Source organism: Polypterus senegalus, chromosome 14, assembly GCF_016835505.1.
Source record: "Polypterus senegalus isolate Bchr_013 chromosome 14, ASM1683550v1, whole genome shotgun sequence".
In the NCBI taxonomy this organism is placed as follows: domain Eukaryota; kingdom Metazoa; phylum Chordata; class Cladistia; order Polypteriformes; family Polypteridae; genus Polypterus; species Polypterus senegalus.
This window is the reverse complement of record NC_053167.1, coordinates 12,697,987-12,723,371: the sequence shown is the minus strand read 5'-3', so window position 1 is coordinate 12,723,371 and position 25,385 is coordinate 12,697,987. Positions and strand designations below refer to the sequence as shown.

Sequence of the window (25,385 nt, the reverse complement as noted above, 5' to 3'; positions counted from 1 at the left end):
TCATAAAGAGGTTCAAAAACGAGGGTATGAAACACATGCAGAGCTGGTTAGAGATAATGAAAACAGTGGAATTCAAAAGGCACAAAAAAAATGTAGGTGTGATACACATGCAGAGCAAGTTACAGAATGCAAAAGCATAAAAAATCGAAAGTATCAAAAAAAAAGATAGTAAAGATTGCATTAGCGCTAACAAAAAGAAATTATTAGTCAGTGAAATAACGGGAAGGCGAATAGAGATCAAATATATGGACATAGGTGATATGTCAGAAGTATGGAAATATTGTAAGGCTTTGAAGTTTAAGTCAGAGACTTGTAGATCGTCTAATTCATGTTGCCATCAGGGAAAAGTAGTGTTTCTACACAATGAGGAGGCGTATACGCAAGAATTAAAAGATTTGATGTTTGGGGAAAGTGAAATCCACAAACAGTCAGTCAGTCATTACACAACCTGCTATATCCGATTACAGGGTCACGGGCGTCTGCTGGAGACAATTCTAGCCAGCACAGGGCGTAAGTAAGGAACAAACCCCGGGCAGGGCACCATCCCACTGCAGAATCTATAAACACTACAGGCACAATATACGTGTCTACAATAATCTTTTCACCTTTGCATCATTCAGTGCTCAAAACGTAGATTTACACAATAATAGACTATATGCTATGAGAATCTGTGGTCCTGCAACAAGTAAAGCTACGACAAGTTTAATTTTGAAGAAACCACAATTCGGTCAGGTGTATATTTATGATCATGGAGAAGCGATGTAAATTTTAATAGGCGAAAAAAAAAGCTAATCTATACTAATAAAAGGCAAAGCCCTCACTGACTCACTCACTCACCCACTCACTGACTGACTCACTGACTCATCACTAATTCTCCAACTTCCCGTGTAGGTAGAAGGCTGAAATTTGGCAGGCTTATTTCTTACAGCTTACTTACAAAAGTTAAGCAGGTTTTATTTCAAAATTCTACATGTAACGGTCATAACGGTCGACAACGTCCTCCATGTTGAACTTTCTTATTTATGTCCCCATCTTCACGAAATTTGGTAGGCGGCTTCCCTGCGCTAAACGAAACCGATGTACATACTTATTTCGATGGTATGACGCCACTGTCGGCCGCCATATTGAACTTTCCAACGTCACTAATTTTCCAAAGTCCCGTGTAAGTAGAAGGCTGACCCCATCTTCACGAAATTTGGTAGGTGGCTTCCCTGTGCTAACCAAAACCAATGTACGTACTTATTTCGGTGGTATGACGCCACTGTCGGCCGCCATATTGAACTTTCCAACGTTACTAATTCTCCAACTTCCCGTGTAGGTAGAAGGCTGAAATTTGATACTTATTTCGGTGGTATGATGCCACTGTCGGCCACCATATTGAACTTTAGAAACGGTCTTTGTTACTGAAGATGGGCCCATCTTCAAGAAATTTGGTATGCGGGTTCCCAACGCTAACTGAATCATATTTACGTACATATATACGTCCATAGCTTGCAGCTCAGTCACTGTGTGAGGCGCCGTTGGGTCCCCCCTCCCAACGCCTCCCACGTTGTTGGCTGCCTGCCTATATAAGGCCATCCGTCGCTCCAGTCTCTACATTCCCTTCCTTGCTTCGCCACGGGATTCACGTCTCCCTGCTGATAACTACAGCCTTTTTATTTAATCCACGGCTTCTCCGCTGTTTTATTGTTCATTAATTATGATTATAGTTATTGTGTAGGTATTTTAGACTTACTTTACATTGTTCAGGTACCCATTTCCTTTATCATTCCAACCGTACCCTCATTAACATGTCTATCGAGGTGATCACCATCGATCAAAGAACTGTCACTTACCGAGTGGTTTCCATGCCCGGAGATGGCACCTACCTTTTCCATTCTCTTTGTTACATATTGCACGGCCATATCAGGCTCACTCTTGATATCCGGAGGAACATTGTGTCTTATGTATTGAATGACTGGGACAGGTTCAAGGTGTGGACTGATGATGGTACATGAGATAAATATACTACACAGGAGCACTATAAGAGTGAAATGCTTAAGCCCTTCACCTATACATCTGCATGTGAGTTGATGGCTGCCGGTGAATTGTTCGGTTGTCGCTTTCAAGTGTACCGAAATGGCCAACTATTTTACGCCTTTTGACAACCGCCAATGCCTCTTAAACATCTTAGATTCACAGGTGACGATTTCAGTAGTAGACACTTTGATGTTTATGAATGTTTAAACTCTCAAAAGCTGGATGAGAAGTTATCGATGAAACCGGTTATATGCTTACAATGCTTGACAGATGCCGAATGTCATTTCAACAAAGTCCTGCAAATGAACTCATGAAACTCAAACCGATTATGACAGCAGCAATCCAAGCTGTGAGATTTGAAACAAAATAACTTTTCACATGTCCAACTGTACGTTGCATGCTCAAGAGTAAGCTCAGTGCGCAGCTTGGTCATATTACAACCGGAGGGCCAAAATGACAATGTGGTATACAAAGAGATCCTTAACAAATAATTATTGGTATATTTTCCCTCGGTTTAAAAAGGTTTAATTTTCTTCTTAATAAAAATTTTAAGGCAGTACTTTGCCGCTGCGAAGCATGGGTATTTTGCTATCTATACTAATAAAAGGCAAAGCCCTCACTGACTGACTCACTCACTCACTCACTCACTCACTCATCACAAATTCTCCAACTTCACTTGTAGGTAGAAGGCTAAAATTTGGCAGGCTCATTCCGTACAGGTTAATTACAAAAGTTAAGCAGGTTTCATTTTGAAATTCTACACTTAACGGTCATAACTGAATCCTACTTACGTACATAAATATGTCCATAGTCTGCAGCTCGGTCTCCGTGTGAGGCGGCATTGCATCCCCCATCACCACGCCTCCCACGTAATTGACTGCCTGCCCATATAAGGCCGTCAGTCGCTCCGGCATCTTCATTCCCTTCCTTGGTTCGCCACGGTATTCACGTCTCCCAGCTGATAACTGCAGCCTTTTTATTTAATCCATAGCTTCTCCACTGTTTTATTGTTTGTTTATTATGATTATAGTTATTTTGTAGGTATTTTAGACTTAGTTTACTGTTTAGGTACCCATTTCCTTTATCGTTCCAACCGTAACCTCATTAACATGTATATTGAGGCGATCACCATCAATCAAAGAACTGTCACTTACCGAGTGGTTTCCATGCCCGGAGATGGCATCTGCCTTTTCCATTCTCTTTGTTACATATTGCACGGCCATATCAGTCTCACTCTTGATATCCGGAGGAACATTGTGTCTTATGTATTGAATGACTGGGACAGGTTCAAGGTGTGCACTGATGATGGTACATGAGATAAATATACTACACAGGAGCACTATAAGAGTGAAATGCTTAAGCCCTTCACCTATGCATCTGCATGTGAGTTGATGGCTGCCGCTGAATTGTTCGGTTGTCGCTTTCAAGTGTACCAAAATGGCCAAATATTTTACACCTTTGGACAACCGCCAATGCCTCTTAAACATCTTAGATTCACAGGTGACGATTTCAGTAGTGGACACTTTGATGTTTATGAATGTTTCAACTCTCAAAAGCTGGATGCAAAGTTATCGATGAAGCCGGTTGTATGCTTACAAGGCTTGACAGATGCCGAATGTCACTTCAACACAAGTCCTGCAAATACTAAAGTAATTGAAACAAACCATGAAACTCAAACCGATTATGACAGCAGCAATCCAAGCTGTGAGAAAACAGTAAAAAGTAGATGTGCCAGACGTCGTGGTACATTTTCTGATGCAGCTAGATGGAAACAACTTTGTGACGCCGCCGCCAAATACTCGCAGAAAAATCCACAATTTAATAGAGACGCTGCCGCTAAATACTCGCAGACAAATCCACAAGTTCATAGAGACGCTGTCGCTAAATACTCGCAGGCAATTCCACAAGTTCATAGACACGCTGCCGCTAAATATTCGCAGGGAAATCCACAAGTTATTATAGGGAATGCCTGTTAAACTTCTTAGATTCACGAGTAGCGATTTGGGTAGTCAACACTTCGATGAATGAAACCTGTTATCTTTACAATTGTTGACAAACACGGAATGTAACTTGAACACAACACGTCCTCCAAATAAGAACCTGATTGAAAGAAATAATGATAAATCCTTGATGACAGCAACACTCATAACAGTGACAAAACAATTACATTGACAATCATGTTACATTGTTTTTAAAATGTTTCCTTTTCTTTTTCATAACTTCTTTAACACACTACTTCTCCGCTGTGAAGCGCTGGTATTTTGCTAGTGAAGTACATATTCCGCGAATAACATTGTATACCAAAGGAGACCTTGATATGCCATTCGTATTAAAATGTTTACAGTTTTTCGTGAGAACAGCTTTTGCTATGACAATTAACAAATCTCAGGGACAATCATTCGAAAAAGTCGGATTATTAGAGAAAAAGAAACAATAGATGGCATAGATGACGTCACTTCCCTTCCAGCCCTTTAAAACTGCCATCTTGCCTCAGTACAGGCAGTTCTGTTCTGGACTCTGAACTAAGCACATCGTGCTATTTACAACTACTTTTGCAGCCGATTCAATTATGCGGGTGGCTGCTCTAAATCTTTATGATGTCTCCGACTCATTCTTATCACAGTGGCGTAGTCGGCAGGATGAAACCTTCCCAGAAGAAACCAGGAAGGAACCTTGGATTTACTCAAGTAGGAGAGTACCGGGGCCGTTTTTCCGGGTGGGGGGCCAGCTCGGCGGTCCGGAGCGACACGGTGCAGGCTTCGCTTCCAGCAAGGGAAAACGAGCCCCTAGTCCTACACAAGAAGAATGTGGAGGAGACCCACCGACGTGGACTGGTTCCTGTGGGGAAAACGAAAAGGGCTTACTATGTTCTCTCAGAGGAGAGGACTGAGCCGTCCGTTGGGACCATGGTTCCACAGACATACGGGCTGTCCCCAGACCAGCAGGTAAAGCACCTACAAAGCTGGGAATATGATCCAGAGAGATCAACCCGGGAGCAAGCTTATGCTCTCTGGGAAACAGTAGTTTCATGGTTGAAGCCATTCGAATCAACTACACTGCAAATTGTGCAGGAGGTAGCCTGCTTCATCTTAATTAATGGTCTTACCGCTACTTTTACCCAGCCGGTCTGGGGAGACTTTAATTCCATGGATGAGTTAATAACTCAATTAACAACTAAGCCAGCCTCACAATCTGTGGGAGCAGAACGATCCTCTAGTGGACTCCGTAGGGATTACGTTCCACCGTATAAGTCCCTTCCACATAAACCGAAGCCTGCTCCGATGTCCCCGGGACGCGGGGTGGGTCGCTCACACGGGAGCGCGGGGGAATGCGAGTGGAAGGGGAGAGGACGGTTATGTGCAATTACGAACCCCCTGGCTACTGGTCATACGGGAGTAGTAATTCTAAATGGATTTCGAGTTAAAACCCTTCTAGTCTCCGGCAGCAACATCTCCGTTGTTGATTGCCGTTACGTACTACCGCGACAGTGAATGAGGAAAAAGACCAGTATACGCTGCATACACGGAGAAACAAGGGCATACAAAACCGCCCTCTGTATTATAAGTTATGAAGGCTTAGTAAAAAAGTTCCCCATGGCGGTCCACCCACACCCACCTCCTGTGATCCTAGGGCGGGACTGGTCTAATAGTAAATGCGGAGTGTGAATAACTGCTCCCCTTATTCCTGTAGGCCTAGTCATGGAAGGGGATAACTCGACTCAAGCTGATTCCACGCCATATACACAACCGGCGGTGACGGGTATAGAAGACTGCGAGGAGGATGGGGAGGCTCCTGGGCTGTCGCACTTACAGTAGATACGTCATCAACCCGGGCCTCGACGAGTCGGGAGGACTCCCCACCCCTTGAGGTCAGACTGGACCCTCCCTCCGAAATGCACTTTCAATTTAACCAAACGCCGGCATCTTTTAGGAGAGAACAATGGAATGATGACTCCCTGAAGTTTGCAAAAAATGCAGTTGTGCTTGTCAATGGCCAACACACTCATCAGCCCATGCCACGCGTGCCCCACTTTGTATTAGACAATGATCTGTTATATCGAATAGCAGAGCATGAGGGCAGGGTGTGGAAGTTGTTGCTAATCCCACGAACCTAACGGCAGCAGGTTTGCGAGATGGCACACGCCCACCTCATGGGTGGCCATTTAGGCACCAAAAAGACATTAGAGCGCATTAAGCTCCGATTTTATTGGCCGGGAATTAATGAGGAGGTTCGCCATTTTTGCATATCTTGTCCAGAATGTCAATTATGGCAAATTCCTAGGAGGGACCGTGTTCTTCTCATTCCCCTCCTCCTGATTGATGTTCCCTTTGAGCGTATTGGGGTCGATATAGTAGGAACTCTGGAGCCCTCAGCTCGAGGACACAAATATATATTAGTCCTCGTGGATTATGCTACGTGATATCCAGAGGCAGTTCCATTGCGCTCTGCTACTAGTAAAGCGATCGCACGGGAACTAGTGGGAGTCTTCGCGCGTCTAGGGATCCCCAAAGAAGTCCTCACGGATCAAGGGACGCCCTTTACCTCGGCGACATTCAAGGAAACGGCCAAGTTACTTAAAATAAAGCACCTAAAAACCGCAGTATATCATCCTCAAACTGACGGTCTTGTCGAGAGGTTTAACCAAACTCTCAAGCAGATGCTACGCAAGGTGGTCAGTGGGGACGGGAGGAACTGGGATCAGCTCCTCCCCCTCGTGCTCTTTGCTTATCGGGAAGTTCCACAAGCCTCTACGGGGTTCTCCCCTTTTGAATTGTTATATGGCCGACAACACCGAGGGCTATTGGATGTCTTAAAAGAGGGATGGGAAGGAGAGGCTCTCCCATCTAGCAATATATTGGAGTATATCGCGCAGTTACGCGATCGATTCGGAAAAATCTGACCTTTGTTAAAAAGTCACATGGAAGAGGCGCAAGCAGCACAGGCCCACTATTATGACCGTGGCACGACTCTCCGGGAGTTCCAACCGGGGGATCGCGTCATGGTGTTGGTTCCTACCTCGCATTCTAAGTTGCTTGCCCACTGGCAAGGCCCCTATGAAATTAAGGAGAGGAAAGGGCTTGTCGATTATTTGGTGAAACAACCCAATCGTCGGCCAAGCGAGCGGGTGTATCATGTCAACTTGCTGAAGCCGTGGAAGGAGAGGGATTCCGATCCCTCCTCTGCTCAGCCCCGCTCTTTCTTTGCTCTGCCTTAACTTCGGACCCGACTTGAATGCTAAACAAAGACGAGAGCTAGAATTAGCAATCTCATCAGTTCCGGAGGTAGTGAGTGAGCAGCCTGGATGGACCTCTCTGATTGCGCATGACATAGTGACAGAACCTGGGGTTGTTGTGCGAGAACGCCCATATCGGCTTCCCGAAGCAAAGAAGGCAGTGGTGGAGCTTGAGATCAAGCGCATGCTGGATATAGGTGTGATTGAGGAAAGTTATAGTGCCTGGTCCAGTCCAATTGTCTTGGTCAGTAAGCCCGACGGGAGTTGGAGGTTTTGCAACGACTTCCGTCGGCTGAATCAAGTCTCCCAGTTTGACGCCTATCCGATGCCTCGCGTGGACGACCTCTTCGAGAGGCTGGGACAGGCAGAATATTTGACCACACTTGACATGACGAAGGGGTACTGGCAGGTTCCTTTAACGGACTCCGCGAAGGAGAAGACTGCGTTTAGCACTCCCAGTGGGCACTGGCAGTACCGGGTCCTCCCATTCGGGTTACATGGGGCGCCAGCAACCTTCCAGCGTCTGGTGGATAGTGTGCTCCGGCCTCATAACACGTTCAGTGCTGCCTATTTGGATGATGTTGTCATCTATTCCAGCACATGGAAGAACCATGTGCGGCAGGTGGAAACGATATTGCGGACGCTGGGTGAAGCCGGGCTTCAAATTAATCCCAAGAAGTGTTTCTTTGGGTTAAAAGAGGCTAAGTATTTGGGCTACCTAGTGGGTCGGGGTGCCGTGAAGCCACAGTGTTCCAAAGTTAATGCCATATTAAACTGGCCCCGTCCGATTACCAAGCGGCAAGTGCAGGCTTTCCTCGGTTTGGCCGGGTACTACCGCCGGTTTGTACCCCGGTTCTCTGAGAGAGCAGCACCCTTGACAGACTTAACAAAGAAAAGGGCTCCAAACCACGTGGTATGGACTGACAAGACTGCTGCTGCACTTTGTGACCTAAAACAGGCCCTTACGTCAGCACCCGTGTTGAAAGCACCCAACTTTTCACTTCCTTTCATACTCCAGACGGACGCTTCGGACACAGGCCTGGGAGCTGTGCTAAGCCAAAGCGTTGATGGTGTTGAACACCCCGTCATGTACCTGAGCCGGAAACTGCTGGATCGGGAAACCAGGTATACGGCAGTGGAACGGAAGGCTCTTGCGATAAAATGGGCGATTACACAGTTGAGGTACTACCTCTTGGGCCATGAATTCACTCTAGTGACGGACCATGCACTTCTCCAGTGGATGGCCCTTCACAGGGAGTCTAATCCGCAGGTCACTAGGTGGTCTCTTGACCTCCAACCATACAAGTTTTCGCTCGTTCATCGTAGGGGTACTCTCCATGCCAATGCTGATGCCCTCTCTCGAGTCCACGACCTTTCGGACAGGTCCACCTGACCTGGTGGGTCTGGGCTAAGGGGGGGCCTTGTCACACACGTGCGCATGGGAACCAACTGAAGGGCCTAAACACTAGTAATTCTACGCCAGGCCAGGGTGTGGCGGAGTGTACTGACTATCTCTCTCAGTCCCTTGCAGACCTTTCCCGGGAAATCCCACCTGTTGCCAGCCCCAAGGATGACGTCACTTCTGGGCACAAGGATACCACTCCCAGTTCCGGCATAGATGATGTCACTTCCCTTCCAGCCCTGTAAAACTGCCATCTTGCCTCAGTACAGGCAGTTCTGTTCTGGACTCTGAACTAAGCACATCGTGCTATTTACAACTACTTTTGCAGCCGATTCAATTATACGGGTGGCTGCCCCAAATCTTTATTATGTCTCCGACTAATTCTTATCACTATATATATATATATATATATATATATATATATATATATATATATATATATATATATATATATATATATATATATATATATAGATATAGATATAGATATATATATAGATATGAGAACAACACTCATATCAATGACAAAACAATTATATTAACAATCATGTTACGTTATTATTAAAATGTTTACTTTTCTTTTTCATTACTTCTTTAACACACTACTTCTCCGCTGCGAAGCACGGGTATTTTGCTAGTAATATATATATATATATGATAGATATATAAAGAGAGAGAGAGATATCATTTCTGTTGGATTTTTAAAAAATATTTTATTAAAAAAATACTTCATTTCCTACAGAGAACTATCCACAACCTCAGACTAGGAGATGCTGATCCACATCACTGCCACTGCACACATGGCAGCAGATTGCTCAAGTGCATGCCAAAGAAGGCAACGTTATTTGTAAAAAGCAATAATCTTGACAATAGCCCAAAACTGGACACCCTTACATCTGCAGCTATGCCTCGATAACCTGTCTGTGAAAACCACAAATAGTTATGATGACATGACACAGCCTTGATAGATGTGGACACCATCAGCTTAATGCCAAGAATTCAGGCACAACTCTCACTAACTTCATACAGAGAATGAACAACACGTAAAAGCAGCCCCTCCACACTATATTCCTGCAGGGACAAAATCATAAGCTTTTTCCAAATCCAAAAAAAACATCTAGACTGTTTTTTTCTATTGTTCTGCTTCCTCCAGCAACTTGCTATGATGGTCTGAGTTCTGAATAGTGATAAGGCTACTTGGGAGGATGTGATTTGACCTAAGACAAATACCTTCTGTAACAATAGGATTGTTAAGCCTTATGATAATGTTCCCGCACGGAGGGTTTAGAGTGACGCACGTTCCTTTGTGCGGGAACATTATCATAAGGCTTAACAATCCTATTGTTACACCTTCTACGTGCACCCAACCGTCCTTATTACGGAGTCTTCCTTGCTTTACCGCTGGCTGCTTCTTTCTATTCACCTTCCCAGCTCTTTATTTAAAGTTTTCTTGGGCATTTTGCTAGAATTTAATAAAGTGGACCAGAGGGTGTGTTCCAACTATGGAAGAATCACACTCCTCAGCCTACTTGGTAAGGCTTATGCCAGGTTGCTTGACAGGAGACTCCTTCCAATTATTGAGCCTAAGATATAGGTGGAACAAGGTGAATTATTTTCTGCCTGGAAGCAGGAGCTGAATCAGAAGACAAATTATATCTACATCCCTGTCCTCAACTGGCCATGAGTAACTACCACAGAAGCAGAAATGAGGTTCCTTTGCTGGGCTAACACTCCATGATAGAGTGAGAAGCTCAGCAATTCAAGCAAACCTCAGAATACAGTTGCTGCTTCTCCAGATCAAGAAGAGCCAGTTGAGGTGGTTTGGACATGTCATAAGAATGCCCCAAAACCCCCCCATTACTGAAGTCTTTCAAAAAATCACATTAGAATGTCCATCATAGGTAAGTTAGTGCAAATGATAGCTAGTAGAGACCAACAAACTTTTGTGAAATATGACAAAAACTTTAATGTAGGACTTTTGTTATTACAAGCTTTATCAATCAAAGTGTGCTGAGCACTCAATAGCTTTCTATCTCATACTCTTAGGATCTTTCTCTCCCTAGATCACTCTATTAACTTCCATTGGTTACTTTCAAACCAACTACACTTTATTCTTTACTGTGACCTGCAACTGGCACACTGCTGTCTATGAATGATCCTCCCTTATGTCTAGTACTATGGCCCTCCTTCACCCTAAACTGGTTTAAGTGTTTTTAGGAAATGATGAGATTGATTGATGCATTTACTCTACTGGTCTCTATTCTACTGTACTAACAATTCACAGAGTCACACTTGTTTGACGTAACAGTATGTTTATTTACATCATCCTTGGAAGAACTCAGACAGTGAATGATTTTGACTTTATCTTGGTATTTTGTTATTTTTAATAGAAATCTGTTTTGTTAAGTGTGTTTTCATCATCAACTTCATGATGGCATACAAAACAGATATTGAAATGCTAGAAGGTAAACAATGAAGAGCACACAGAATCAAGGGCATCCTGGAAATGAATAATAACTTATACATAAAAGTGCAAAAAAAAAAAAAACCCAGAAGTATGATTAAGCATGTCTATCTATATCTGTGAAACTCTGAATCTTCAACAGACACATGAAAGTTTATAGACTTGGAAAATACTGAGAATCCATTTAAATGGGCCAGGAGAGAACAGGTGCAGCAGATATGCAAGCCATAACAAACACAAGCATTAAGAGATACAGACAGATGGGAAGTAGTGTGAGGCAGTGCCTTTCACAGAGCTGCAAGACAGGACAAGACTTCTTTAATGGATCCAAGTTTCAACAGGAGTCAGATGAAGAGTATACACCAGAGGGGCTGTGTAGATTAGTGACAAGATAGACTGAGTGGGCAGTGGGATTTTAATAGAGTTTTTAGTAAGGTAGCAGAATCAGAGAGACATCAGAGATTGCAAAGGAATAAGAGTCTGAATAGCATTTTAGTGTAGCAGATCATGTTACTGGTGTAGAAATAAAAGCAGCAGGCCTTGAGTGGGCAATGAAGATACAGCAGAGAAAAGAGTCATCCAGAGCAGGATGATGACAATACTGTATCTAGAGCTGCACTGAAAGAAAGATCTTTGGAGAAAACGCTGAAAATACTCATAAGACACTAAAAACAAACAGCATGACTTTATGAAAATGGTTGTTCATCGATGTGGAGATAGAGGTAGAAACTTGGACACTGAAAGAACTGAGCTTCATGAGGAAAGCCTCAAGACTTTTTGAAGTGTGCACATCCCTGAAAGTGATTCTGGAGATTGCTTTGGAAACAGCTAAGGTATAAGACAGCCTCAACTACATTACTTGGTTGAATCTGGAGTTGGGAACTAAGTTAGGGCAAAGACACATCTTGAAAGTGTGGGTGGAACAGGGCAGAGAGCGAGTGAATTATGAGGCACTTGTGAGGGCAGTGGCAAAGCTTTATGTGCTTTTGTGGACAAAACTTTAAACCTGTACAGCAATGAAGCAAGGTACAACAGGATTTTGTTCCTTTTTATGCTGTTGTTTCTTGGTATTCTGTTCTTGATTATCCCTTTTTCATGTTTTAAATGTTTCAATAAATCATTTTTTGAAACAAAAGGTATTGGCACTTTTTTGTTTCGACTTGGGGTAGCACAATGAAGTGCCCTCCATTAGTGTATATAAGGTGAAGTTCATTGTTAATAGCACAAAATTAGAGTCTCAGATCAATGTGTGTTTGATGATTAAATTAAAGTTATCATTTGGTTTTTAATAAATCAACTCAGTTCACTTATTAAATGCCAAAAGGCATTGCCACTGGGTAGGGTACATTTTGTCTTTTCTTTAATCTCTTAAGTTGATAATTACATAATTGGTTTGGATTTTGAGCACACAAGTTAACCTCTTCTCCTATTGCAACAGAGCACATCTCTGACCAGAGCTATCAGAATTATTTAGTCCTAGTAAGTGTCTCTTGAGACTGAAGCTTAGCCCACAAATGGGTTTGAAAACAGTGACACAGTCAAACCTGGTCACTTTCTATGGTTGTCCGGTGTTGGGCTGATAGCAGGGCACCAGTTCTTCTAAAAGAATCAACTGTCTGGAATATCATTCTTTCTGAGAGTGCTACCGGAGCCTCGCCATTCATTGTTGTCACTTACTAGAGCAGCTTCTTCCCCAAGGCCATAAAGTCACTGAGCTGCCTGTAACCTGATCCTAACTGCCCTGCACTGTGTACTGGCACTCCAGCCGTCTGGAGTTTTTTTTTTGTTTTTTCTGTCCACCCTGGCCATCGGACCTTACTTATTCTATGTTAATTAATGTTGACTTATTTTGTTTTCTTACTGTGTCTTTTATTTTTCTATTCTTCATTTTGCAAAGCACTTTGAGCTACATTTTTTTGTCTGAAAATGTGCTATATAAATAAATGTTGTTGTTGTACTGTACCCACCTACTGGTTTATATATAATTGCACTATATGTTACTTTTTTTTAACTCTTCCCTTATTTATTGTTTTTATTCATTCATGCCATTCATTTATTTATCTTCTGCTACTCTTATTTATTTACTGCATTTACTTATACATCACTACAGCTGTGCCACAAAAATTTCACTATAGTCTTGCAGTGTATGTTACGGTAAAAACCTCTGAACTTTAAAATAATAAAATCTGGTTTCCATATTTGGAATATGACATATTTGGGCTTTTTCATGTCTGAAGCATGCAGAGTTAACTTTCTAACATTATCCACCATACTAAGTCTGTTAAACCTGCGTCTCGGTTTTTCAGAAGCACACTGCAACCACATTTAGTCGTGGCCCACTGTTAGTTTGCAGCTCTGTGGCACACTGCTATGAGCACTAAACCAGATTGTTAGCCTAGTTACCGTAAATATGTACTAAGACCAGATCAGCACAGGGATCTTCCTGACTTCTGCAAATGACCCTTTAGCCATGACCTGGTTTTCACTTTTGACTATAATATTTTGCCAAGCACTGCTATCTCCTGGTTATGTTTGTGCTCGCAAATATTCTTTCAACAAGTGTGCCATAACAGACAGAAAATCATCAACTTCTAAATCTGCAACTTTTAGGAGTTATTTCATAGAAATAAGGAACAAAATCTTGAACAGTTTAGATGAAAACATAAAATGACACATGGTTTGAGAGCTTATAGATACTATACGTGCCTTATGTACTTTATAAAATGTAAATTTATTATGGCATCAGAGAGTGGTGTCATGTTGCATGTTGTTTGAAAATACAAGTTAAGAATTTGATTGTAATAATAATAATAATATTGTACTCTGTGCAAACGTAATAAGCTACTGCTATAACTACAATTACAGACACACATATGCATACCAAAATGAGGTCTTATACTTTGTCAAATGTATCATGCACATGTCAGACCAGGTAAGATGGAGGAGATTAGAAGGCTTAACACATGGCTCAAATCTTTGTGTAGGTTAGAACGGTTTATCGGACAATGGGACTCCTTTTGGGACAGATGGCAACTGTTCTGCGTCAATGGGGTACATCTAAACCAGAGGGGCACCAGTGTGTTTGGGAGGCTTATGAGTAGGTTATTCGAGGATTGCTTAAACTAGGGAATGTGGGAAAGGGAGTTTAGGAAAGGCCAGGTTTAGAACTTTACATGAAGGACCAAACTATAGTTTAAAAATTAAAATGCATAGTAATGTAAATTTAATCCAACATTTAAATGTAAAAGTAAAACGAGTAACACATTAAAAATAGCTTGCCTTAATGCTAGAAGTATCAAAAATAAAACATGTGAGTTGGAGTTGGATGTAGAATAGCATAATTATGCTATTATAGCAATAACAGAAATTTGGCTAAACAACAAAGATAGGGATTATTATAACATAAGAGTGATATTTAGGGTAGACTAAACAGAAAAGGAGGTGGGATTGTAATTTATGTCAAGCATAATTTAAATGCAAGTCATCTTAGTGAGGACATGTGACTTCACCTGGAAAGTATTAGGGAAAGAAGGATATTAGGTAGACTAAAAGACAGTTAGAAAGGAATATAGCAGATAATGTGAAAGATGACCCAAAGAGATTCTTTCAGTATTTCAGCAGAAAAAGAACAGTTAAGGAGGAGGTGAAGTGTATCAGGAATAGAAAAGGGGAATTAAAAAATGCAGACAGTGAAATAGTGAATGCTCTAAACTAGCATTTTTCTAAGGTCTTCTTATGTGCGTAAGTAGATAACCTCCCATCAGTAAAAGGGACTGCCAACAAGATACTGAGGGATTTAGAAATTGTGGAGGAAGAAGTACTGCTTAGATTAAATAGGCTGAAACCGAACAAATCTCCAGAACAAGATAATATTTACCCTTGAGTTCTTAAGGAGGTTAGCGAATACATATATAAAGCCTTGCTGGATATTTTTAGGAAGTCACAGTGCACTGGTGAAATTCAGAAGGACTGAAAAAATCACAAATATTACCCCATTATAAAAACAGGGTGACTGGGCAGATCCATGCAACTATAGGCCAGAAAGCTTAACATGCATCACTGGAAAATTAAAGGAAGGAATTATTAAGGATAAGATTGAGCAACACATGGCAAGAACAGGAGATTTACTGAACAGCTAGCAAGGTTTCAGAAGAGGGAGGTCATATTTTACTAGCATGTTGGAATTCTAGGAGGAAGCAACAAAAGGGTGTGATCAATGCACAGCATATGATATTATTTATCTTGATTTTCAGAAAGCATGTGATAAGGTGCCACATGAGAGTTTGGACATCAAACTAAAAGAAGTGAGAGTTCGGGGTGATGTTTGTTAATGGGTACAGAAGTGATTCAGACACAGTAACTACAGTTGTGATGTTGCGTGGAACCTTATCAGACCTGGCTGATGTTAAGAGTGGCGTTCCACATGGGTCAGTGCTAGCGCCGCTGCTATTTTTAACATATATAAGTGATTTGGATAGGAATATAAGTAACAAGCTAGTTAAGTATACAGGTGATATCAAGAGAGTTAAATTTGCAGATAATCTGGAATCTGTTGAATCATTACAAACGGACTTGAACAGTAAACAGGCCTGGGCAGATTTGTGGCAGATGAAATTTAACACCTCCTTCTTCTTCTTCTTTCAGCTACTCTCATTAAGGGTTGCGACAGCAGATCATATTTTTCCATACCTTACTGTCCTCTGCATCTTGCTCTGTCACACCCATCATCTGCATGTCCTCTCTCACCACATCCATAAACCTTCTCTTAATTGCACTTCTGGTAAGTGTTAAGATTGTCAGCTCTCATGGACACAGAGACTGCGACTTAAGACAAAATCAAACCTGTTCCAGATTAGTTGGACTGAGTTGCTGGGCATTTCACATTACATGAGGAGTGTGCCACAACTGACCCTGACCCACTGATTATGTAAATTAAGTCTATGACTGATAATCACTGGAAAGTCACATGGATTTATTTATACTTGCCAGGTCAGTGTCACTATGACATCTCCCCGTAGCCCAAGCAGAGTTAGGTAACTTTCTGTTGGGACTTTTTACAATTAAAACAGAAAGAACTTAATTCTGACATTTTTATTTATGATTAAAACAAATAATTGCATTCTCACATTTCTATTGTCATATGGGACCAAAATTTTGTACCTTTAAGTTTAAAAACAAGGCTATGAATGTAAAGCAGTTGATGAGTTAAAGCAGACTATGAAAAACTAAAGCATACAATCCAAATGAATGCATTATAAGCAATTACACAGATACAAAGGTGCTTTTCATGCCATAAAACGCAGTTTGTTTAAAAGTGATTTAAGCCAATAAATGAGTGCGTTTGCATACTTTAAAATACTCATATAGGCAGCTCTAACAACCATCTTTAGAAATTATCACTCAATACTATTTTCAATACAAAAAGATCCCAAATGACACACCAGACAACTTTATATTACACAGTACCTTTTCTATAATGTGCATATTCCGATGTTTAGTAAAATTGATTAACATCTACTTTTTTTCACCTTGATCACAGATTAAGTTACTTGTTAAAAGTCACACAGTGAGCTGGAGATGATGACTAGACTTGCAACTTTTGTGTTTCAGTCCAGTGCTTTGGCCCCTTTCAGCACAATGTTTGCTGAAACAGCATTCTTGATCATCTTATACTCATTGACTCTGTCTCATAAAGACACTTCGTCCACATGATCTAGGTGATACTGCAGTGATAGAAGGTTAGACATCTAGAGTTAAACATCTGTAGCACACTTACCCATCCTGCTGCAAAATGCTAAAAGGACTTAGGCGACTTCTGATATCAGCATTCTAAACGACTCTTCAGAAATAAGAGATGGTCTACCTGAATTTCAGAAGTGGACAAATAAAAATAAAAAGCTTAACATCACACCAAAAAACAGTCTACGCAACAGTGAAATGAAACCCTTTTGCATGCTGAATTACCAAAAAAAAAAAAAAAATCAAAGAAACTGCTTATTAAAAGGAATGCAAATAAAATTCAATAAAGAGATGCAGATAATACTGGAGAAGATTGTATATTCTGTTACCATGGTTACTTGCAGGCTGAAGCACACATGACAGAGGACCCACTTCACAGTAAAGGGGCAAGAGACTGCCAATAGCTGCTATGGGTCCTTGTACTGATTAGGTGTAACATTCAACATTTCATTTTTCTTCTGATACAATAAGAAAAATACAATACATTTCAACATTTTATACTTGAGTTCTGTTAAAAAATAGTCAGCTTTCCATCCCATGGTCACAAATTTAATTTGTTGCAGTATCAGGTCTAACAGTATTTGCTAAGAATTAAAAGCTCCCTGTGCTACATCAATCCTAAATATAGAAATACATCATCTAAGCTCATGTCACATGGTTCAAATACAATGTTTGAAAAATGAAAAGTGTGAAAGTTAAAATAGCACATTAACAGATTTGAAGGTACACCGTCTCAAATAAGAATATGTGCTTGGGGACAACTTGTTCAAAAGTTTTTAGTGAATGGCAGTGAAATCCACTGCTGCAAAAGCTACACCCACAGGGATCCTTCCTAGAACACCCACCCTTAAATCCTCCAGTCTGTGTTGCTTAAAACACAGGGAGACAGCAGAAGGAACTGAACAAAAGATTTCACACAAAAAGAAAATAAAAGGTTAACATTGCTGTTATCATCTCAGAACCTTAGTAGCACAAGGTAACAGAAGCTTAATAATTAATTTGTATATTGTGAAGAGCATGGCGACAGAAGAGAGAAAAACACATGTAGACTACTGCAGCTACTTGGCTCCACATTTTTCAGAAGTGCTTCTGTGTGCTGCAATATCTTCATGATTCTGTCTATTGCATCCCTATATGGCTTAACAACAGTAAACAGAGCTTAGATAAGCATTGTGGTCTATGTACTGTATAGACTACATGTTAAAACGCATTGGCTATATTCTGGATAAGTATGCTTGCATTTCCAATCAGCTAGTTTTTGTTAATTTTCTTTAGTTATTCGTTTAGACGTGCAGTCAGAAGGTGGAAGCTATGCAAGCTTGTTCATGCTTCTACTGGTGTCATTAGGCACATCTACTGAATCGGATGTTTTGAAAACTGTAATCTGCATCTTCCTGTAGCTCATTTCCAACTCTGTTAATATCAGCCACCTCCTTCAGACGTGGCATGATGAACCGTTTACTTCGAGTGTATTTGTTGAAATCCATATTTTAACAAACGTGGCTGCCAAATCTTTCAACCTGACATTGACTCCGATGCTATCACTGTAACTGAACAACAGATGGGAAACACAGCATCTACGTCAATGTATTATTCACTTTTAACATTAGTCTATTGATATCGTCGAATGACAGTATATAATTTTATGTTACAGAAAGGTTTTCCCCTGCATCAGGCTATTTTTTTTTTTATTATTATTTTAACACATTCAGTATGCTCTCTTCTCACATAACAAACATTTATATGTTTAATAGGGATCCTTTTAAGGAGACATTTTGGCTGTAGGCAGTTATTATTATATTCAGAAGCTTGCTCTCTGTCACACCAAGTTAACAAGGGCACCATTGCTCTTTAAAGCTCAAAAATCACTGCCCCCACTTTGAGCTCCACCGTCATGATGCATTGGATTGGTTTACCAAAGTAATATTGAACAATCCACTGAATTGTCCCTACAAAGTTTTTAATTCAAATTCACTTATGGTTGTCTCCATATGTATAAATTGTACATATGACTCAGTGAGACTAGAAGGTACAAGCCTTCACATTTGCATGAGATGCATACTTTAATTTTCTCCTTCAATATGCATGTCTGCAGGCACATAGCCTTGTAAATAGACACTAATAACCAACGAAAAGGCAATTACATTTTAAGACCTCACACAAAACAGTAGGCCATAATTCTACAAATTTCCCAAGGCTACTTGATTTAACTTTTCCAAATTGTATTTTTTAAGTAACACTTAAAAGCAGTTTTAAATAAACTCTTCCAGGCCTAATCCAAAAGCTGACGGTAAGCTTGTTTCTCAAGCATATGAGACAATTTCAAGACACAGCAAAACATAACCTAACTAGAGCACACAGGGTAAATAAAGAGGGAATGGGTGGGTATTATTCTCTGTTGCTGTCACCTCTAAGGCAAAAAAGATCAAACACACAGAAATTAATTTCAGTCAGAACACCAACTGTTAGGTCTGTTGAGCTGAATCATTTCTTACAACAGGGATGAATATGAAGAAAGCCTACAAACAAGCAAAACACATTCTCAGTGCTGCAGCTGTAAGCACATTTAAAGGAGGAAAACTAATAATCAGAGGGCATAATAAGGGGTGGATACATGGGCACTGCTGGGTCAGTCCTGCTGAATTGTGGATCTGAGGTTTAAATTTCATGCTTGGTTGTTGTCCATGTGGAATTTGCATATTCTCCTGTGTTTTGAGTGGGCTTTCTTTCCACATCCCCAAAGGTCTGGTGAATTGGAGATCTCAATTATTAAGTCAGCATTAACAACCTAGCAGCAACCATTAGATCAATACAATTCAAAATACACTACCCTATCCTACACTACACAATTCCCTTTTCCACTGTGCATTTAGAATTCAAAGTAAATATCTTTGATAGAGTCTCAATTTTTCACTCATTCAAAACTAAAACAAGCCAGTGACAGATTAACCATCTGATGCAATGGCTGGCTCCAGGAAGCAAGGCTGCTAGACAGATGAGGAATATAGTAGTATTCTAACTGTTTTGTGTAGTCCTTTCTAGAAGCCTACCATCAGTTCAACAGAAGAGGAGCAAATGATTATTTACAAACCTAGATAACTTTTTGGAAGACTAGCCACTGTACCTGTAGAAGACAGGCAATAGAATAATTTATAAATACTTGCTATCTCTTGCCCTACGTGTACTTACAGAGCATTGCCTCTGTATTTGTGTGTGTCTTTACTTCTCTTCAGCAGCGCTTCCTTTCTCAAGCACGTTCCCATAAAGCCTGTTTCTCAGACTCATTATTTTTTAGGAATCTTTCTCTCCTCCAATCCAGTTTTATACTTTGTCTTTGAATGAGACAAACTGACCAGTCAGATAACTTAGAGGCACTGGACACACAAACCATGGTGTTTTTATTATATTATAGATAACACAACTACGATGATGCAACCTCAATACCCAAAATGAAAAACTGATGAGGTACGAGAATTACTGTTGTGATGAAACTGGGGCAAATTTAAAGATGGTCCACTGAAAAAACCTACAGAGAGAAGAACCAAAGTCACATGTTATGCACTGTTATGGATGTGGGGTGTGGGACACAATGTCCCTGTACTGCCCAAGAAAGGATGATGTCACAAATAGTGCATCTTTGTGTATGTTGGCTAATTCAAGTATCTTTGTGTATGTTGGCTTTTAGAGTGGATTGCACCTTTGTATGAAATAGTTAAATTAGGCAAACAAATAATGAAAGCCATATTTGACACCAGAAATGACACTGATATTTTTCATCTTTTGAAACAGGCTGAAATAAATTAAAAAAATAAAAATAGTAATACCTCAGGTAACGAACTACATGCATTTCAGGATTTTACTTCGTTCTAAGAAACAACTTTATCGACAGTAGATTTAACACAGGAGGAACATGGACACGTATTTATAACAATACTTACACATTCATGTTGCTGCCTTCACCTCACACATCTCTTGTGCTTAGAGACAGCACCATCTCCCTCACTTTCCCATACCCTGTGAAATGATCCAAGCCATGATTCTCAAGGAGACATGCCAGTGACCATGCACCCAGACTATTGGACTTCAGCATCAGAGAAGCATCTCTTAAGTGCTTACAGATAAGTACTCACTATTTGTGCCTCCTCTTCCACACACTACACCAGCTCCTTACATGCTACCCGTAATGATTCTGCTGAATGGAATTTCTTTTCTATCCTCTTCAGAATGGGCATTTTAGCTTTTAAAGATATTACAGGGCGAGTCAAAATTATGTTAACACTAATGGTACTGTTTTTGTAGACAATTTATGTGCCACATATTGTACATGTGTTGAATATCATGGTGAACAGGTTGAGACATTCCTGTAAATCCTCTTGCACCTATGAAGTATGTTTTGCGAATAAATTGTTTCTGACATTCAAATGTTAACATAATTTTGACTCACCCTATATTTTATTTTTCATGACCTACTGGGAAAAGTAAATGTAATATTTTCTAAATAATATTAATATAACTACAGTACACATGAAATAACTAAGAACTCACATATAGTAATATTGTGTTCAACATAGAGCACAGTATCAACAACAGACAGTTACTAACATAGCACTCTAGCAGACTGGTACTTGAATTTTCACATATGCCACAGTGTGTTTTGGAATGAGTTCGTTAAGGAGCTTCATCCTCAGAAGATTAATTATTAGCCAAAGCATTCTTTTCTTTACAATGCAACTCTGGTACCCATTGGCCACATTTGAAAATGCATGAGTGGGCTAGTTAATTTTTTTTTTTTTTTAATATGTTCCACTTTAGAACACAATTTCGTGTGGCAAACTAACACATATCATGATCTTGAAGAAATAACTTCAACTTGAATAATATCAAACTTATTTGTCAAAAAAGCAACTTTCTTTAATGCACCCCTACTGAGCAAAAAGAAAGACCAGTTGCTTTTTCTGCACCCACTATTATAAAAAAATGAAGAATATAAATGCTGCATATTTTAAAACATGAATAGTGTAAATATTCTTCACTATTCTTTCACTAAAGCGATATTATGAGAAATACCTAAATAAAGTATTACAAACTCAATTAGACTTGTTGGTTAATTAATAGCTAAGTTGTCGCATACATGGAACTTTTGACTCAGCAGTTGGTTTATGATTTCCACAGCATTCTGGGTGAAGAAGTACTCCCTAGATAAAAAAATAAAACTAATAGAAATTTGGCATTTCATTTCATTGAAACTCTTAAAAAGTACATCTGCTTAATGATTTAGCTGTATGTGATTCATTTAAGGTTGGATATGCTTATTTTGAACACCTTGCATACAGGATGCTCTCCAAAGAAAAACTATCAGAATTTATTAAATAGGAGCAGGCTGAAATCAAAGTGAAAGAGCAGAAATGCTTGTGAAGGTCATCATACTAATTTCTTTTAATTGCCCCTACTATAACTTTCAGTGAACAAAGCTTTTGTTTTTATTGTGTATCCGAGAGCACAAATGTCTGATGCTGTGCACTGACATCTTTTACAGATAGGGCATGATGATGTGCAACACGCACAGTGACAGTAAATAGTATATGAATATTTCAAAGATAAAGGAGACTGTATTCCAAGATTCATGACAAATATCTAGTAATATTTTGACCCTCAGCATTTTAAGACTGAAATGGCAGAAACTACATACTGTATGTATTTTACAATGACTGATAAAGAAGCATAGAGAAATATATCTTTTAAAGTCTGGAGTTGATTGCGTATAATAGGAAGGGTGTAATATTATAAACCCCTAATGTTCAACACTTTCATGTTGTAATTAAATGAGCTCCAGTGAAGACTTAGCAAAACACAAAGGTTTGAAATCCTCTGGAGAAGACACAGCAGTTCCAAAAGGTACATTTCGAAAGGCACTTGCCACTGGTGACCATTTACACCCAATACTGTGCTAATAAGCTCATATTCTAAAACCTATGTTCAGCAACTTTCAAGTCAAATTTTACTAAATCAGAATTTCATTGCAGATTTGAAAGAATTTTTATAACTGATTGATTCTGTTCCACTAAAGCAATATTTGGCACAATTTAATAACTGTGTACCAGTTCTTATGCATCAATATTTTATACTAATATCAATTTTAATAATGAAAGGATAAAAATATGCAATACGACAAAGGGCAATAATGCTATTATGTTCTATATCTAAGTAAGGATTATTTAATAAAGGCTGGTGATTTGTCACAGAACATCTGCACTCCCTTTGAATTCATATGTGCTAATGCTTATTTTAACTGATTAATACCAGAAATTATGAGAAATTTTGTTTCCTTCTATTGACATTGACATTTACTTAATCACACTGTCTTGCATTGCTAAAAGCAGCTTCCAATGGTAAATTAATGTTCATTCCATGTGCATGTTAACTCTAAATTGACCCAATATAAGAAAATATGTATGTATGCATGGTTGTGCCCTGTAGTGGACTGGCACACCATCCAGTGTTGGTCCTTCTGGCTCTAGCCCCAAAATAAAGTGAGTCGCAAAATGGATGGCTTTTTACTAACAGCGACACATGAATTAGTATTTGGACACTGCTTCCATTACCTCTATTTTTTTAATTCATATAGTAATATTACCCCTGGCCCCCTGTTAGTTATTTTAAAGAAGAAAAAAAAACCAAAACCAATCACTATTATGTTGCATATGAGATAAATAAAACAAACATAACACAAGATAAAATTCTTAAACCTGTATGATCCAGTTCAGTATTATGGGTTCTGAAGTCTGTTCTCACAGAAACTGGCCCTGAGAGTGCAGAGCCATTTCTGAACCACTGACACACCAATGCTAACCTGCAACGTCTTCAGGGGTATGAAAGGAAAATCTGAAACCCCACAAAAACATTGCAGAAAAGTTTGAACTTCACTTGGACAACAACCAGTCATGATATCTGAACCCAGGATGTCAGATCAACAAGGCACCAATGCTAACCACTGTATTACTGTGCCACCTCTCATGAGTGTCTTTATTTTTAAGAAAACAGTTTACACTTACAGATTGATCTTTACAATTTTAGGTCCATGATGTAATGCATGAAGACACAAATCCATCCATCCATCCATCCATTTTCTAACCCGCTGAATCCGAACACAGGGTCACGGGGGGTCTGCTGGAGCCAATCCCAGCCAACACAGGGCACAAGGCAGGAACCAATCCTGGGCAAGGTGCCAACCCACCGCAGGACACACACAAACACACCAAGCACACACTAGGGCCAATTTAGAATCGCCAATCCACCTAACCTGCATGTCTCTGTGGGAGGAAATCGGAGCACCCGGAGGAAACCCACGCACACACGGGGAGAACATGCAAACTCCACGCAGGGAGGACCCGGGAAGTGAACCTGGGTCTCCTAACTGCGAGGCAGCAGCGCTTCCACTGCGCCACCATGCCGCCCTAGACACAAATCCAGTAACTATAACACCATCCCTCAATCTTTCATTTATTTTCTAATCAGGTTATTTAGTAAGGTTCATTAGGAGCTGCTGCCATTTCCCAAACTATTGGCTGCAATACACAAACCAGCCCTCGATGGGATGCCAGTCCAATTGATGCCATACACAATTGGTGCCGTGATATTTTGCTCTGCCCAGGTTTTATTCTCTTCGGGTCAGGCTTGGGAATCCATCTACCTTGAAATGGATCGTGGTGGAATAAAAATAAGCGGATGGATCACTAACATGTGTTCTTTAAAGAAAAACGTGTTACTACAGTGCAGACCCTTTCTGAATATCTGGGAAGACCGCAAGCAATGTGTGTTCCAGGGACAGTCCAAAACTGTGCTCGGCGTTATACTCGTGCAACCTAAAACGAACCCATTGTATCTGCCCACAGTCCTGCTCTACAGGCCATGTTATGAGAGAAACCGAGACGGAGTCGTGTCTGTTTCTAATTTTCAACAACCCACACACACACACAGAAGATTACACCTCCGGTGTGTCCCGAGAGCAGATTAATAAAAGCACAGGGTTAAAACTAGATGCTGGTTAAGACTCAGGACCCAGATACAGTGTACGAAGTTGGGAGAGTAAAGTTAAGCTAAACTTTTACAAACCCATCCCAAATATCCAAAGCATTCCCAAAGAAATCTGCGCCCTGTTTATCTTTACTCAATCACACCTAATCACGGAATAAAAGCAAGCTCTGTTCTTATTGCAAGGCATACCCGGTCTTGATGAGACACGAAAAGCTCCAAATTACGCCGAGCCGATTCCGAATATCACGTATCAAAACTAACTTGTGCAGAAAGATGCCTATTGAACTTGCGATTCGGCTCTCATCTTAACCACTAGGGGCAAAACCCCGCTCCGCCCTCCGCCGCGATCGGAGGTGACGTGGCGGCTATGTGCAGAGCAGCATGCCTTATAGCAGCACCCTAGGGTAAAACAGTACGGTTGGGTGACATACATAATGTTCATTATTTTAAATATTTTGAGAAGCATTGGCAACGCTACAACACACAGCACACTG

At 40.4% G+C, this 25,385-nt stretch overlaps 1 protein-coding gene across 2 annotated transcripts in view; it reads right to left on the bottom strand.

Moving 5' to 3' along the window:
* The window catches only part of slc2a10 (solute carrier family 2 member 10), a 108,890-nt gene extending 83,707 nt beyond the window's left edge, over positions 1-25,183 (bottom strand). For both annotated transcript variants that reach the window (XM_039735326.1, XM_039735327.1), the window contains exons 1-2: positions 25,081-25,183; positions 16,895-16,981 (exon numbers count right to left, since the gene is read on the bottom strand). In XM_039735326.1, coding sequence (XP_039591260.1) covers positions 16,895-16,898 — 4 coding nt within the window. In that variant the 5' untranslated portion in view covers positions 16,899-16,981; positions 25,081-25,183. The remainder of the gene's footprint in view (positions 1-16,894; positions 16,982-25,080) is intronic.
* Positions 25,184-25,385: the final 202 nt, after the last annotated feature.